The following is an 18,127-nucleotide window of genomic DNA, read 5'->3' as shown; positions in this document are numbered from 1 at the left end:
TGGTTCTGAAAGAAAACAGTCAAAGATTGTAGCAGAAGTGAAGGACCTTGGGCAATATGACTACAGCAGCAAGAAGGTAGATGGCTTCACAGACCTGGCAAAGCCGGGGATTGTCAGAACTAGATTGAGCATAGGGAGGGAGCTTTTCTTACAAGGTACTGGGAGAGAAAACAGAAATCAGCAGACAAACCTATGATGCTAGTTTAATCTAAAATCTCTTGGAGCAAGGGGATCTGTGTAAATAATTCTGATTTATAGCCCAACTCCCAAATTCCCAGTGAGAGGTAGGACCTAGGAAGGAAGGGATTATCATTAATGATTTAAGCAAAAATGGAAGCACCATTTACCCCCAAAGCTTTAGGGACCCCAGGAAATTTAAGGAATTCAGAAGGCCCTCTGAAGAAATGAACCTAGAATGACAAATAATTTAAAATAGCAGAGAAAGACTAGTTTCTCAATATGTGAGTTGGTTATATGTGACCCACAGATTAGCCAGAAAAATGGAACTGTACAAATAAGCTTTTATCTACACATTTTTTATTTTTTATTTTAAACAACATATTTTGGTGTTGTAAAGGTGTTCAATAAATGTTCACCACGCCCCACCCCCTGCCAAATCCATTCATTGCTTTGCTCTTTAAGAGAACCATATTCACATTCTTAAACATTTTTATTCTAAATATACTTCTGTTTCAAATAAATTTATTTACAAAAAGTATCTTCTAACTTTACAGGTGTTTTGACCTGAACTGTTGGCTATTTTGCATCTACTAACACTACAGTATTTGCCTATTAGGAATGTATGGTTAAGTAATGTTCTAGAAAGATTAGCCATTAAGGGCATGCTGTCTGATATTTGCATGTTAATGTCTATATTACTTAATACATGGGCTAGGAAACAAGCAGATTTAATCTTAAATGGTGAGAAATATTAAAAAGTTCAAAAATATGGAAGCCAAATATGTAAAGGGAATCTGACAAATAAAAGACATGAACAAAACCCAGGTCGATGAGCTTTGTAGTTTCTTAAAGATATGGTGATATACTTCACAAAATAAATAAATGGATGATATACACTCATACCAAATAACATGACTTGTTCTAATCTGTGTTTCTGAAGACAAACTTCTTAGTGGGCACAATGGGGAAATTGTGTTATGAAACTATCTCATGCAAATCCATTTTCATATGGAAGCCAGAACTGAGGATGTGACCTTCTCTTCCATAACATAGCCAGTTTTTGGTGAGACGTAAGTGCAGGAAAAATCATCATTTTTCTAGTCAGTGCAAAGGACTTTTGTGACCTAGCTAAACTAAAGCCAAGCTTCTAGCACTAAACCCATGAGCTAAATAAAAGAGAGGTCTCGTATTTTCTTCTTACCTTTCACTCACAGCTTGCCAATTGTTGACTAAAAATTCCTTTGCAACATACTGGCCAACTTCAGATGCTGCCACAATTTCAATTATATTTGTTTCATTAAAAATGAATGGAGATGTAGTGATGGCATATTCCATATATCTGCAAAAATGTATATGCAGAAAATAAATATGTAAGAATTATCCAATACAAAAAGTTAATTTATATAAGTGAAATTAAAATTCCATATGATTCTAAGTTATTCACAAATATTTATTAATTCTTATCTTAGTACATTTCTATTTTTTTCTCTTTGGTTTATTAATTGCATCCTTTCACCTGGACCTTTCAAGATAAGTTGACCATAATCACCTGTTAAGTATCCATGGGTCTTTACTGCAGCTCATTGCATAAGCAAGTTGAATCTTTTCTTCCTCCTTTGTGTTATTAGTGTAGATATTTAACAAAAAGTTCCATTCTTTATCACTTCCCAAGGCAATGCCATAACATAAAATCACATTTCTAATTGGATAAGGTATTCTGTAAAATATAACATGCAATAAAATTTCTCATAGTAGTTAAGTTATATGTTTATCTAGATTGTCATATATTTAGAAGTATATATCTAGAAAAAAGAAATGTTGAGATCTCAGCTATAAAGGCCAAAAGTAGGGATCTAGAAAGACAACTTTGGGAATTGTCATTAGCATTACTATCATGAGAAGATATCTTGATCAAATTAGTTTAAAAACTAAGGGGTTTTAAGGGAAATTAAATTAGAATAGTACAAATGGTAAGTATATATTGATAATTAAGTTTGGTTTCATATGTTATTATCACATTTCCTAAGAGTCCATCTTAGGTGATATCTTAAAGATAATATAATAAAACCAAAACGACAGTCTTAATCTCAGCTTTCAGTGAGACTAGAAACTCATAAAGAGATGCTCTGAAACATGTGTATGTATGTGTGTGTATGTAAATATATGTATGTGTGTGTATGTGTGTGTGTGTATATATATATATACATAATGATATATATAATGACAAATATATATATAAATGACAATCATAAAAAACAACCTAAATAAGACTCAAAATAATCATAAGTGCTTATAGAGAAAGCACTGGCGATGATAAGTCCTAGGCAACAATCACTGTATAAATTCTAATCTATTGTTATGCACAGACCTACATTACACAATTATATTTTTTAAAAAAAGGACACTTGAAAAAAAAATAGTAGATGAGAGAGATTAACCAAGTGAAAAGAAAACAATCTCTCTCACAGTAAGAGCATCAAAAGACAGAGAAATTGTTAGTCTTGAAACAGGACAAAAACAAGGACAATTACAATATCACTCTTACTCATTCTCTGGATGGTTCACCCAGTTTTTGAAGAGTTCTCTAGACAGCTGAAGACAGTCTTCAAGGCCCAACAAACAGGCAGTTTCAAAAAGTTTTCTCAGTGATATTCTTGAAGGAAAAGTCAAAGAAAAACATTTATTTTGCATTACTACATTATTTTTTCTGCCTCCAAGAAAATGTTTTATAGAAGAATGAGTATTTTAAAACATCCTTCTAATAACATCAAGTTTGCTAAAAAATAGCTTTTGTGGATAGCAAATGCATTTAAGATTCAAATAAATATTTGTGAGAGGCTATCAGGCACCAAATAAACTCCTAAGACTGGTATTTTTTGAAAAGTTAGAAATAAATTACTGCCATCCTTCATCTTCCTCAATCACACACAGTGTACACACACTCCACATCTGTTATCAATTTATTTTTCCTCCCTTTTACAGTAATTGTCTTATGGATAAAAAAATGACTTTAGAGTATTTGATCTAATACATTTAAAAATAAAGTTCTTTATATGGAAAGGAACAGGAATAGTTTATTTCTCTCCTTCAACAATGTGCTTTTCCTTACTTAAGCTTGTTTCTTCTTTAACTCCTGGCTATTACATTTATGTGCAGAAAAAGAATAGAAGTTTTGGTTTTGGTTTGTTTTTATAGTTGAGAAGGGGTACACATTATGGTTCAAAATGAAAAAATGTTGGAAAGAATACAGTGAAGAACAATAAATCCAGATAAGCAGTGCCTTGAGGAATGTCTCCCTACACTCTTTGAATTTGGAGTCAGAGATAAGAAATTAAAACTGGCCATAAGCGTCCAGAAAATGAAGAGTCAAATCTCTACTGCTCCACCCTCCACTTTCAACCCAGCTTGGCCTGACTTTCTGATAAGCAGGAGTGGAATGTCCTAGGGCAGAGGCCCTCTGAGAGACAGTTCTGAGCATTCATTTACACACTCACTCCCTCTCCCCGCCCATTCTAAGCTGGCTACATCAAGAGGGAGTTCTCTAAAAGTACAGTCTAACTCTCCAAGGTTGCTCTGGAGAGAACTAGCTCTGGCATGCTACAAAAAGCAGGTCACTTTTGTCCAATTTAGGAGAACCAAAGATATGGCTGTGTTGTGCATGTTGACATGTGTGCTGCCTGATTGAGCACACTTTTGCCTTCCCATTTATTCACACTACTTGCCTACATACTCACTATTCCAGCTAGTCATCACCATCTTCTACTTGTCCATTCAGCCCTATGTCATTCCAGCCGCAGGCCCTAGCACTAAAATTTTCTCTTCTCAGGATACTCTTGAGAGAGAATAATCATATTTTGTATATTTTGTATTTCTTGCTTAGTCAAATTGATTTTGGCTTGATATTAACTAGAGCTGCAAATATAATTCATGTACCATTGTTGATTACAAACTCCCTCCCTAAACCTAGAAGCCCAGCATATACACACAAACCTTGGGTCAGAGGGCGGCCAGTGGTACCACAGCCCTGTTTTGCCTTTTGCCCCCTTCCCAGACCAACGCAACAACATGCTTACTCCCCTCATCAAACCAATGATGTGAAAATCATTTGCAAGACTATGCTCACACACAATGACTAATATATTTCACTGTCAGCCTCTCTCATCAAATTTGCACAGTGACAGAACTTCTGTCACCAATAATATAAAGAAGGTACCCTTTTCCCTAGAGGCCTTCCCATGCCCTTCAATTGATATAGGCTGACTTTGCTTGGTAAAACCCTTCACCAAGAGTATGATACTCTTACAGTTTCAACCAGTAGCCTGAGATTTGAGAATATAGAGCTATACATTCCTGTGTGTACACATATGTGCTTTGCAGGTAAATTAAGATCCCAAACTATTATTTCCTATTAGGATACATGTAGCTCAACAATTTCAAAGCTATCTATTCTCAAAAACCATACAAATTCTCTCAGTGAATCATAAGTATTAAGATCTTATTATGTAAATCTGGAAGCCTATCTATTTTAATATGAATCATTTTATTCAATTATCACTCTTCAAAAAATACTTACAGAGCTAAATAGTCATCTTGCAATGCTGCCACATTTTCACGAATTATAGTTGAATAGATATTCCATACTGAGGTAAGTCTCTTTAATAGATACTTCTATAAACAATAAAGAAAATATACTGTTAGTTCTGGCTCATAACACTGAATTTGCACTGTATTTCTCTTTATCTGAAAAGACATTAATAGAGACAGATACTTCTTCAGAAATAATTTTTATTTGTTAGGAATGTGTAACTGATTTATTTTTTAACCTCCCTAGGTTCAGTTTTCTCACACAAAAAATGGAGTTTACAATAATATCAATTTTACAGTTTTGTAAGGACTAAACAATATAATGTATGTAAGCTCACTCCTGGCATATAGTAAGAACTTAATAAATATTAGTTGTTATTATCATTTACTATCATTCCAAACATTTCTGGTTGTCTTCAAAATTTTTTTAAAAAAGTGTAAAAAATTTAAAACTATTAAACTTTCTAACTTAAAACGTCAATGTTTAGTACACATACCTCCAAGAAAATAAGGGGAACTGATTTATGCCTTGGACAAATTTGAGCCCTGAATTTGAAATAAACTTTCTTCAATTGAGCTATCAATTGGTAAATAAGGTTATAAAAGTTACACTTTTACAAGAAATCTCCGATAATAAACTAGATGATATTCATCAAAATTCTTTAAAAGCAAGTATTAGTGTTTACTTTTTTACCCAGAACCAGTCATCGGATATTATCAATGAGCCACCTTGATCCTACAAACATCTAATTGCCTTCTTCGGTTGGTGACCATTCCCACATTCGAGTAAGTTCCCAATGGTACTTTGAACAGTAGGGAAAAAAAAAAAGGAACCCTGAGGTATTTGCGATCTCACCCTCTGACTGTCCCAGCAACTCACCTGGAATCATCACCTAACATACTTTCTGGCTTATTGATGGCCCTTAACTCTCTTAAGGGTTGCTCCCTAACTTTTACTTTGATTTTACCTGTACCGTCTTTCTTATGATCACTGTTTAAGATCTAATAATGAAACTTTTCTCCTTTTATATTGTTTCAGTTTTGATGGCATGTCATTTCTTCATTCATTAATTCTAACTTCCCTCTCTCTTTGCAACATCAAAAGCAGTTTCAAACTTTTACTTTTTCTGGAACATGCCTCTCTGGTTTTAAGTGCTGGCCCTACAAATGAGAGTAGTTCAATTATGAATACAAGGTCGTTAAAAGTCATTCTGTTTGACTAACAATCTTTTAGGAAAATAGTTGCCAATAGATATTATTCTTTTCTATAGGAAAAAAGGCATACCATTTCCATCCACTTCTGGTTTCTTAGGACACACTGTCACTTCAATAAGAAATTAGTACCTTTCCAAACTTCTCTCTAACTCATCTACTAGACCAGATCTATGACTAAGGTATTTTCTCCTAAGAATAATCAGCCATTCCTAAGAAAATGAATATGTATATATATGTCATATATATATGTATATACATATATACACACATATGTTTTATATATATAACTAACATAACAGACTATTACTTTTGAAAAGACCTGTTTCACAGATGCTATCTAGAGTACAAAAAGAACAGATTTTTTAACCACATAACAAAGAATGAAATTACCTTTAATAATGGGTATATATCATAGTTGTTCACATCAAAAACAAGATCCCTGGTTACCAGGTTCACCAAGACTGCATGCCATACTATGATTTCATCTTCTTCAGCAAGGTACTTGGTTAAATCAAGTGCTGTTTCAATCTCAATATAATTGTTTCTGTTTGGTTTAAAAACACACACACTAAAAACACCTTCACTTGCTAAATGATTTGCATACTTTCCATGCTTCAATGCTTGACTTCAATAAGGTATGTGAAATCAAGAAACTAGAGGGTAAGTTCCCATCTCATTGATAAGATGGGAACCAAAATGTTGACAGATCTTCCATTTCAATTTGGTATGCTCAAGTGCCCAAATTCCTGGAAGTTATAGAAAATCTAGGCCAAATATTGGCTTAATCATGTGGCAAAAGAATATTTGTGCATTTAGTATGCATTCTTATGAGAGTATAATTTCCACTTAACAATTATTAATTAAAAATCAGTCTCTATATACTGTTATGCCAGATACTAGTGGGAACACAAACTAGAATATAAGACTATGGTCTTGCCTACTATTGAGAAGCTTACTACTTCAGTGGGGAGCTGAGATTTATGTGTAAGAAGCTATTAATAAATCCCTAGAAAAGACAATGGATACAATAAGGTAGCAAAGAAGAAAAACATTTGCATGTAATGGAAAAGTCAGAGAAGCCTCCAGGAGGAGGAATTTGAGAAGAATAATGTAGAATAGGTAAGATAGAACTAGGCTGAGAAAAAGAGGAAGACAGCTTAGGACAAAGAAGATAAAGTGGGAATTAGTGTGATGGGCAGACCAAGCTAACCCAAGGCAGAGGATTTCTTCTGTGTATAGTTGAGTGATGATGGCTAATAGGTAAAGTAGATCAAAGCTGTGGAGAGCCTTGCATGTCAAAATGAAGAGTTTACATGTGGTAGGAAGATGTTTAGACAACTGGGTAACATCCTAAAATTGATGCCTAAAAATTTTATTGTAATTGTGTTGAGGAAGATAGAATGAAATTCAAAGGAACCAAAGACTAGAAACTAATTAATAGGCCAAGCGAAAGATGATGAAAGCTTGGCTTCGTATGGAAGCAGTGAAAGCAGTAAGTAAGGTGAGAATCCAAAAGACTTTTCCAGGAATGAGGAGATAAGACATGGTGACAAGATGGGAAATGTATGAGAATCCAGGATATCTACAAAGTTTCAAGTTTGGGTGATGGGAAGAATAGTGGTACCTTTGAGAAAAAGAGAAAAAAATAATAGCAAGAACAATTTGGAGACAGAAATAAAGTTCAATATTTAAGGTACAGAATTTAAATGACCATAAGATAAACAGAAGAAAGGAAGAGACAAGTAGAGATGTAGATTTAGAAGTCATCAGTATATCTCCCACAAATATTTATTGTGTAACTTATATCTGTTAGGTACTGTACATGTACATAATAAAATAATCACTGAAACCATGAGTTATTCAATGGAAAGATCGAAGAAAATAACATAACCCTGACTGGTCTTAAGGTCACTCACAGCAGTAGGAAGAAGAGACGTCAGATAAATGAGGAAAACCAGGTTTGCATATTGAAGTCTCAGGATTACAAAAAAGAAGTTTCCAGGAGGTAAACAGTATCAAAGTCGTGGCGATCTTACTAAGGAGTTTCAGCAAAGTAGTGAGCAAAGAAGAGCATCACAGGTTATAGAGGGGAAAAGTAGGTACCAAATGAAGGACAAACTAAGTAGACATTCATTCAAGAAATATGACAGGCCAAAGAAAGAACGAATACATTGGATAATTTATTACGTATTCTTCTTAATTTTATTGTCTGAAATTTAAATTCTAAACATATAGTAATTTACCTGGTGAAATAGTTAACAGCATAGTTTATATTAAGTAAATCTAATATAAATAAAATTAATAATTCTGTAATATGTTAAAATATAGGCCATATCATTAAAATTATACCTACAGCCATCACCCTTGGGTAACACATACCACTTCACAATCTCAATTCATAGTCTACTTATCTGCAGCAAGTCTTTTTTTTGGCGGGGGTGGGGGAGCAGATACATCAGCTACTTTATTTCTTTATCTTCCAATATCACAGAAAAATATGAACACATCTACAATCTTCCTAAATTTATCCATTTTAATATTTAACAGCCTTTACAAATGCAAGCCTGATCACTTGTTGTTTACTTAAGTTTTTATTCCTGATTGAGAGTTTAAAAATAATGATGCTTATACTTTTTGTAATAATCCTGAAAATACTTAAACACTACTATCTTTTTTCTATTTATATCTTCTCTACTACATCCTTTTAAAACTTTTCCTTAAAGGGGTTCCTTTTTAAACATTGAATCATCTTTGCTGTTCTTTTAAGACCCTTTAAAAAAGTCTCCATAATCAGTTTAAATCTTATTGTACCTAAGTTAATTTAATTGAAAATATATAGGACTTTGACTGCCAAGTTTTGACTTGAGAAAGAACGTATTCTTTCCTCTCAAATTGTTGTAAAAAGCATTGTCTTCTATGGCTTCCTAATTGTAGTAGACATTATTGCTCTTTCCTGATATGACTTTTTAAATTGGCTTCCCCCCGCCCCCGCCTTTTTTTTTATTGTGTGAACACAGACCACATAAAATTTACTTTGTAACCATTTTTAAATATACAATTAAGTGGTATTAATGACATTTATAATGTTGTGCAACCATCACCACCATCCATCTCTTTAACTCTTTTCATCTTGTAAAACTGAAACTTTATTTCCATTAAAGTATTTCTACCCATTCCCATTTTCTCTCACAACACCTGGCAACCACCATTTTGTCTTTATGATTCTGACTACTCTAAGTACCTCATATAAGTAGAATCCTACAGTATTGTTGTGACTGGCTTATTTCATTGGTATAATGCCCTTAAGGTTTATTCACATTGCATATTTCTCAAATTTTGTGCTATAAAATCCCACTTATAACCACAGAATTTGATCCTAATCTTAATAAGTTAGGGACTGGATAGACTAAAATATCGACTTCACAGTAATGAGGTTATCATTTTTATAAAGTTCTTGAGGTTCGCTCTAAAACCATGAGAGAAGAAAAGATACTCACTTAGACAAGGAAAAGGCATCATCGATCAACTGCAGTCTGTGAATGACAGGAATAGCCTGCAAATTAGATCCCAATATGTGCAGGAAAAGATGAGAACATTTTTTTAGTATAAAATTAATTTTCAAAATAATAACATTTAAAGATCATTGCTGCTTACAAGGCACTTTCATGTGAATTGTCTTGTGCAGAGAAATGATGATTACTAAGGGTATCCCCATAATTTACTTATTATACTTCTGTTTTTGATGAATGATCTCGTTGGACACAAATCATAAGACTTAAGTATGGCAGAGGGTTTTGCCGAAATGCTCCCTGAAAACAGTATGCTAAAAAATAAAACAGGAGGCCAAGTTTAAAAGGCCTCTCTAAGACAGAAAGTATATATTAAATTGTATTACAATATCCAAATTATTGTCAGGGGAATTTTTTGGCATAGGAGGCCTTAAATAAATATTACTTGTCCTGTTTTGGTAATGCTGTTACTCTTTTAAATGGTATCTCCCTTAAGATTTTACTTGGACACAATACCATCAGCAAAGTCCTCTGAATCATGGAGAGGCAGGGGCCAGCCAACTGCAACCTAATTCCTTAGGCTTCTGTTTAAGCTCCTTGACATTGCTAGGCCATGGGACTCTGCCTCTGCCTCAGTGTCCTGAGGATACCCAAAGCCTCTTATCACATGCCTTCAACATTTCCCAGAATTTCCATATATTTGGTCCTAGAAAATCTATCTTAACAACACTCTTTGAATATCTGAGCAAGGCTTAATTTCTAGATTAATATTAATAATAAAAACGTTATTTTATTTGTTCACCAATTATGTTGTAGGAATAACTGATCTCAGTTTTATAATAAGTAAATCTACAATAATTTCAAGAAAATCATTACTATAATGGCGTGTTCTAGTATATCCATAGCCTATAGTACTTTAGAAATTAACAAGAATTTAGCTACTCTGAAAAAGATTTAAAAGTAAAATATTATAAGTGGTGTTTGTAGCTTTATTCAAAAGCTTGATCATAATTTTTAAAAATTGCTAAACATGTTCTGAATTGTATCAGGCCTATGTTAAGCATACAACATATGTCACCCCCATTTAATCTTTGCAACAACCCTTTAAGATTGGTCTGTTACACAGATAAGGAATTATTATACAGATAAAGAAAATAAGGCAAATAAAAATAATAAGACAAATAAAAGGCCGAAGGTCACACATCTGGTAAATGATGTACAAAAATATGAACACAAACCTACCTGACCTAAAACCCACGCTCTGGACCAAATATACCATACTGTCTCTTCTAGAGATGCTGCTGCATGCACATCTTGGAGGACACTTGAAGAGACACCTAAGATATCTTAGTTCAAATCTATTCTCATTTTTACATAGTTTTGCAAGTGGAGTCTCAAGGTTTCTTCTTAAGGTTTCATAGCTGAGCCAACTCTATAGACTTCTAGGCCATTATCCTTCTCCATCAGTGGAGATTTGGTTTAATTCGACTAATTAGAATTTGATTAGAGCTAGCCAAGATTTTAACATTTTTATGTTGCATAATGATTTACAGTTGTTTCACAAATTAAAGTGATAGCGGATTATTGCCGGTATTTTGTAAATTAATTTCTCTCCCCTGAGGGAGAGTGAGAATCAAGTTTTTAGGAAATTAACATATGAGCTTAGAAATTTTAAGTATATGTTGACCTACATCATCTCTAATCCTCATGATGAATAAAAAGGATACATTATTTTCATTTTTAAGTGAAGAAATGGAAGCAGAACATTTAAATAACTTGCCTAAGATGACAAAATTAATGGTTAATAGGAAAATGTATTCTGATTTTTACCTAGAAAGGTAACATTGTTGTGGAAAAGTAGGATTAATGTTCAAAAACATAATACATTCAACCCAAATCTCCTCTTTCTATGAAACAAACAAACAAACAAACAAATAATTAAATAAATAAAAACCCTCCAGTGTGCTTTGGGGTGAGGGGTGGTGATGAGGGTAGGTACACCAGACAGGTGTATGAAAGCTCAACTCTAAAAGGCTAGAGACTGCAATATAAATGCTATTTAATAAAAGGAATAAAAAATAGCCTTACCTTAGGATCTTCTTCAAGTTGTTGATTTAATTTTTTCCAACCCAATTTATCATAATTAACTCTATAATATCCAGTCATATTCAAATTTAAAATCACCCAGTCATGATCAAAATCTGAAACTTGCATTTCAGGGAATACTTCTACAAAGAAATATTTGAAAACTTTGAAATGATACATTTAAAAAATATTTCAATACATGTTTATAATATATCCTTTTAATTCTAAACAATAAACCCAATAAAACAGAAAGAAATCTTAATATATATATCGGCCTTACCAAATAATTATATTTTCCCTATTAATAGCTTTTGATTTGAAACTTTTCTTTAAATCTCTCTGTTCAACAAGAATAATACAATATTTTAAACATGATAGTTTTTAAAAGCTAGATATTTCAACATTTTATTCCTTGCCTTTATATATAATATATATTCAAATATGTATGTGAAGAAATTTTAAAAATTTGTTACTTACTGCTGCTTTTATCTAGCCAGACTAAAGACTGTGTAGTTCCACTTTTTATCCAAAGAATAGGTACAATCCATGTGGCACTTATTGGAAAAAATTTTAAAATTCAGTTAATTTTCACACATGAAAATATAAACAATAAGACTATTTTAAATGAGATAATAAAATAACAGACAGAACTCAAAATTTTTGGCCATTCCCTCTGGATATATACGATTTTCCTCTGAGGATTATTCATTCTTGTTTTTACAAGCTGGTTTTGCTTTGGCTATTTACTCTCTCTCATTGTGTCTTATAGATTTATTTCTTCTTATAACTTAAGGTAGCTACTAAAACTATCTTATATCTGAAACTTTCAAGGCCTATTTATATTAAATTATAGCCACCTGGCCTTACTCAGAGGTTGTTCAAATGTTGCACACAAACCCAAATTTATCCTTGCCAAGAAAGGTAAAGGGTAATTTAAGAAGAAAATGCTTGACAAACATTCTGCCTCAAGCTTTCTTCCCATCTGAAAAGTGTTCAGCATGACTCAGCCAGATTATTCACTTTTACTGAATTTTGACATTCTTCCTGCATTGGTGGACGTGACCTGGACGAAGGGACTGACCATTAGTCATCTGAAGGGACACACTACTTGGAGTTTGGGCAATATGTCCAATCTTGCTCTAATGCCCACAAGTCCGCTTTCTCAAAGACTTTAAACTGAGGATCTGTGTTTTATCTGATAACTAAGGCATACCTCTTACAGTCACAGAATATCACAGTGAGAAGGGACCTTCAGGTCTCTCTCCTGTTCCTTTCTCCTGGGGTTTTAAAGAAAGAGTAGGATGACCTGAAAATTTTGGTGGTGGTATTTAAAAATTAATTACTGATTTGTGCTGATACTTACTACAATGAGATGTGAGGATCAAAACTCAAAAACAGTTGAAAATTATCTAATGAGTTAAGAGAGGGGAAGGGAAGGAGAAATTAATGAATGCTAAGCCACTGTATACTCATTATTTCATTTCATTTTTAAACCAACCTCCAAGGATACATGTCATTATGTTTACTTTATTTATAGATAAGACAACTGAAACTCAGAAACTTTACATAAGACTTACCATATAATGATTTTTTTTTGCATTAATAGCTTTTGATTTGAAACTTTTCTTTAAATCTCTATGTTCAACAAGAATGATATAATATTTTAGTTCTAAACAAGGTAGCTTTTCAAAGCTAAATAGTTCAACATTTTATTCTTTACCTTTATATATATAATTTATATTAATGCATATTTATGAGGATAAGGTTTGAATTTTGGTGAAGTCAATATCTGAACCCAAGTCTAATGGTATCTAAAGGTCATAATTTTAATATTATAGGTATGGCTACAAATACACACATACGTGCATGTGCAGACATATAAAGAACTATTTCTCAAGGACCTATTTTCCATTCAGTACTATTTCTAGAGAAGAGAAGATGACCTTGCAACAGGATCTTCTTTTCTCTTAACTAACATGAGGTCATCCACAGTTCTATCTTATTGCCTCACAACCAGAATCTCGAGTAATGCACTACCTCTGTCTGAAAGAAAAAGGAATACATAACACCCAAAGCTTTGGTCAGTGGTATGGCCCTAATCCCAGGGGAGGGGCACTACTCGAATCCCTAAATGCAGGTCTCTGGCCTAGCTCAGGACATCAGGGGCTCAACCTCATCTTAGCACCCCAATAACATCCTGCGTGGACTTCTAAGTCACCATCCCAGAGTCACTTTGCAGAAGGGTGTGTAGCCAGTAGGGGTTATATTTTCTCACTCACAGGCTGGTTTCCATCTGATCAGAGCTCAACGTCAAGAAAAATGAAGACAGACGAGCAAATCTACCTACTTGTGAGTTAGAAGAGTCTGATTTTTAACATTTTCACGATAAAATGGCTCCTGTTTCACGATGCCAGTAGATACATTTAAGGTAACAACTGGAAAACCACTCTGGTGTGTCCAACTATCCATTATGATTTTTACTGTTGCTGGCAAAACAATTTGACTCTGGTCATCTATGGCCTGTTTTAAAAAGTCATCAAAAAAGCAGATATTTATCATCAAAATCTTTTGAGGTAGCAATCTCCTAACTACATGGCTGTTCTATGTAGTAATTCCCAGTGGATGATATTCAGGGCTAAATTCAGAACTCTGTTTAGCTCTGAATGGCTCCTGAGTTTGTTCATTCATTCATTCATTCATTCATTCACTGAACACATATTTATGGATCTAATATGTACATGCTCTCTTCTGGGCATAGGAACACAGTGGTGAAGACTACAGAAAAGCTCAACCTAACGGAGTTTCATAAACAAGGCAAAATTGTTTTCCTGTGGCATTGCCGTACACACATGGCTGCCCGATCTTGTTGAAGTCTATCATACAAAACAACTCAGTAGAAACATGTCAGGAAGTAGGACAGCTACCATTTGAAAATGCCTCCATAGATCATCTTGTTCAGCGTTTGAGTAAGAAAATGTCTCCAAATACGACTGTAAAAATAGAAAAGTTAAGATTACAATAAACCACATGCCAAAGCAATTTATGTTTCCTGCCTTTCAAGTAACAACAATTTTGTAAACTCACCTTAAGTGCACTGATAAATAAATTCTCATTCAGGAAACCAGAAAGCATCCGGGCCATAGACGCTCCCTAAGACATAAGAAACTGTCTGTAATTTGAACAAAATTCAATATCTAAATACTGACACATTCCATTTTCATAAGCAGTATTCAGAGCTGTACTCCTGACTGCATTGTGCACTTTATTTGAATGTTTCTGTTATTCCAGAATATGATAATAAAATAACAGACTGTCACTAATTAATAGGTAAATGGTGAGCAAATGTCCTACATTAAGAGTTCAGGGTACACAGAAAAAATTTAATTTAGATATTTACATGGCAAGAATAAATTTGCACCAAACAGAAGATTTCACCTTAAAAGTAGCAAGTTGTCTATTTACAATGGTAGATAGTACTAAGCACCTAAAGTGGGCCTGATTAATATTTAGTAGATAAGAATTGATTTAACCACATTTTTAAAAATCTATCTACTGAATAAAATTAAGGTTATTTATATCAAAACTTGTACAGTATCATATTGTCATATCATCTTTAGAATACATTTTATGCAACTTTCTGCAAGAATGCAGAACAACAGGAAATATATAACCAATTTTACCTTGTTATAAGTAAATAAGTCAAAGAGCTCATTTATTTCATTTGTTTCTGTGAAATTTTCCATCTTCATGGATACAGCTCTAGATACCAGGGCGTGATCTTCTTTGAGAACATCATGTAAAATGTCAGAAAAAAAAATCTCATTCTAAAAGAAAAAAATTGAGCTACATTAACTTCTGAGATGTCACAGGAACACAAAATTCAATGTTCCCAAAATACTTTCAAAAACTAACATTGATAAGGGAGAAAAAATAATCGAAAAGTGCTCTGTGAGCTGTAATATGCCAAATAAGTCAGGATTCCATGAATAATAAAACTCTAGGATACTTTTCTTCCCATTTGGTGTCCTTTCTTATTTCAATTTTTTAAAAACCAATTATAAAAGTTAATGTGATTTCCAAGATAGCCATCTACATTTCCCTTAAGGAGGTCCCTGAACACCCAAAGAGGGTCCTCCAGGGAATAGCATCTCTTGGTGGTTTTAATTCCCTAGAATTTTATTGATAATTTTATTAGTAACCCCTTAAAATCAACCAGTCTCTCTTAAATGGGCATTTATAAACCAAAAGCATGCCAGATTTACAAATTCGCAAGGATGTTGATGCAGTAATTTGTAATTGGAAATAAATCCACAGATTGGATATTACAGTTTATAGCTCATGCATTAAGAGAAGGCAAATGATTATATTTTAATAAGAAGTACAGAACTCTCCAAAAAAACTAGATCTCTCCCATACACATGACAAGGGTCGTTTCTTTCAGGAAAACCAAAGTATTGCCAAGAGGTGCATGGGATGAAAGAGCCAAAGAAAGGACAGTGGAGGAGCTAGTGGACAGCTTACTCATACCCTACAGAGCTGTGAGGGCCCCTGATAATCCACATGAAGTCTCAAGTCCCTGACTCTCGGGGCGTCTCCATGTTGACTCTCTCACCCCTGAACAGTGTCAGATAAACTTTCAAATTCTGTCCCACTTCCTTTAGCCGATGCTCCAATCAACCCTCTCCTATTAGAGATTATTTTTAGATTTATTAATACCATTTATAATGCTACTATCAAACTCTGAGAAAGCTTGCCATTTAAAGCAATGCATATCAAACTTTAATGTGAATAAAGACACCTGGATTTTGTCAAATTCATATTCTAATTCAATTGGTTGGAGCCTGTATTTCTAATAAAATATCAGATGATGCCCATGTTGTTAGTTCAGGAATCATACTTTGAGTAGTAAGAATTTCGAGGAGACATCTTCATAAGTCTGATCTTATTCATTATGTATTGGTTTTATTAGTTTAACACTCAAGAGTTCTGTTTCTGCATATGGTTCTGTGATTCTCATACTCAGTTTCAATCTAATGACTAGACTCGAGGAAGCCAAAGTTCATGATCTCTCAAAGATCACTGGAACAAGGCCTTAGCTTTTAAGAACAAAACTTGTGGAAATTTTCTCAAGTGCCAGGATCTGATGCTCTCTGGCAAGAGTTATATTCATTCAGCTCTACAAGCAATTGAGAAATGTAGATGCAGAAAAGAGTGATTAAGAAACCAATGATAAAAACAAATAACTAAATGGTACAAAAAGAGGTTAATCTTACCATTTTAGATTCAAAAACACCAGTAATATGTTTTTAAGTTTTCCCAGATATGATAGCCATTTTAGTTGCATGAAGAAGTAACTGATTGATGTTAATAACATAATCTATTTAATTAAGAACATAGAGGGTGAATCTAATTATTTTATGGGAATGGAACTTCTTTCCTTATTAACTCTAAGCACAGAGTTAATTTGAAATACAACCAAATGTTTTCAATAATGGTTAGAGAAGACACTAACCATGTATATATTCTATTTTATAAAAGAAAGATATAAACAATTTTGTAGGTATAAAGTATATGGAAAGGACTTTTTTAAGACAACTGCGGTTTACTATATGTATATAAATTTAAATATATAAAGTCACATAATAAACATATACACGCGCGTGCGCACACACACATGCACGCACACACGTGCACACACACGCGCGCGCATACACACACACACACATACACACCATTAGCTACTAGAGAACAAGAACACTCCCAGATGCTTTCTCTGGAGAGCATGGTAGTTAAAGGCATGGGCTTTGTGGTCACAGAACCTGGGAATTAAATCTCATGTCTGACATTTAATAGCTGTGAGACTTAGAACGACTTACTTAACATTTCAGTTTCCTCAACTATAAAATAGAAAAAATAATAACTACACTCAGATGTTTGTTTAGGAGATCAAGTAAGATGATGTATGTATAGAACTTATACTACCTGACACTTAAGTCCTAAGTGCTCAGTGAATGGTAAATACAATATTATCATCATTATTCTCATCATCAGACTTGATCTAGACAAGTGGGTTGTAATCACAGATCTGTTCCAATCGGTGGCCTTGGCAAGTCACCTAACCCTTCAATACTTTATTCTCTTGATCTATATAATGATGTTCAATGCAGGGGAGAAAGAGCAGAGGCACCACAGAGCGGCTGGACTGTGGGGTGGTAGGCATTTTATAGGATGTCTGCAAAAGAGGGTGGGTGGCATGAAATTGGGACATTAAGAGGCTGCTATATCAGTGCTTCTCAGAAACTGTAATTTCACAAACAGATGAAAAAAAAAATTTTTTAAGTTTCCGTGAGGCCAAGATAGGTTTGTCAACTTTTTATTCTGCCAACTTTTTAATCAACAAAACCCAAATACCTATCTACCATCACGATCCTTTCTATAAAAGAAGGGAAATCTTACTACCAATATAATAGACAGAACATAATCTTAGAATTTCTTTCAAAGTGAAAAAATTTAGTCTGTAAGGAAGATCTGGCCAGTGGAAATACATTTTAAAT

The 18,127-nt window shown here is 33.7% G+C and overlaps 1 protein-coding gene across 1 annotated transcript in view; it reads right to left on the bottom strand.

Annotated features, from left to right (window-relative positions):
• LVRN (laeverin) overlaps window positions 1–18,127 on the bottom strand; it is a 51,971-nt gene that overhangs the window by 10,562 nt on the left and 23,282 nt on the right. Inside the window, exons 7-18 of the mRNA XM_006913299.1 lie at window positions 15,254–15,397; window positions 14,658–14,723; window positions 14,498–14,563; window positions 13,921–14,093; window positions 12,051–12,127; window positions 11,577–11,716; window positions 9,477–9,532; window positions 6,370–6,523; window positions 4,754–4,848; window positions 2,726–2,833; window positions 1,730–1,897; window positions 1,382–1,519 (exon numbers count right to left, since the gene is read on the bottom strand). Of these exons, the coding sequence (XP_006913361.1) occupies window positions 1,382–1,519; window positions 1,730–1,897; window positions 2,726–2,833; window positions 4,754–4,848; window positions 6,370–6,523; window positions 9,477–9,532; window positions 11,577–11,716; window positions 12,051–12,127; window positions 13,921–14,093; window positions 14,498–14,563; window positions 14,658–14,723; window positions 15,254–15,397 (1,385 nt within the window). The remainder of the gene's footprint in view (window positions 1–1,381; window positions 1,520–1,729; window positions 1,898–2,725; window positions 2,834–4,753; window positions 4,849–6,369; window positions 6,524–9,476; window positions 9,533–11,576; window positions 11,717–12,050; window positions 12,128–13,920; window positions 14,094–14,497; window positions 14,564–14,657; window positions 14,724–15,253; window positions 15,398–18,127) is intronic.

The sequence above is a fragment of the Pteropus alecto genome, unplaced genomic scaffold, assembly GCF_000325575.1.
Source record: "Pteropus alecto unplaced genomic scaffold, ASM32557v1 scaffold20, whole genome shotgun sequence".
In the NCBI taxonomy this organism is placed as follows: Eukaryota; Metazoa; Chordata; class Mammalia; order Chiroptera; family Pteropodidae; genus Pteropus; species Pteropus alecto.
This window is presented reverse-complemented; position numbering and strand designations above follow the sequence as displayed.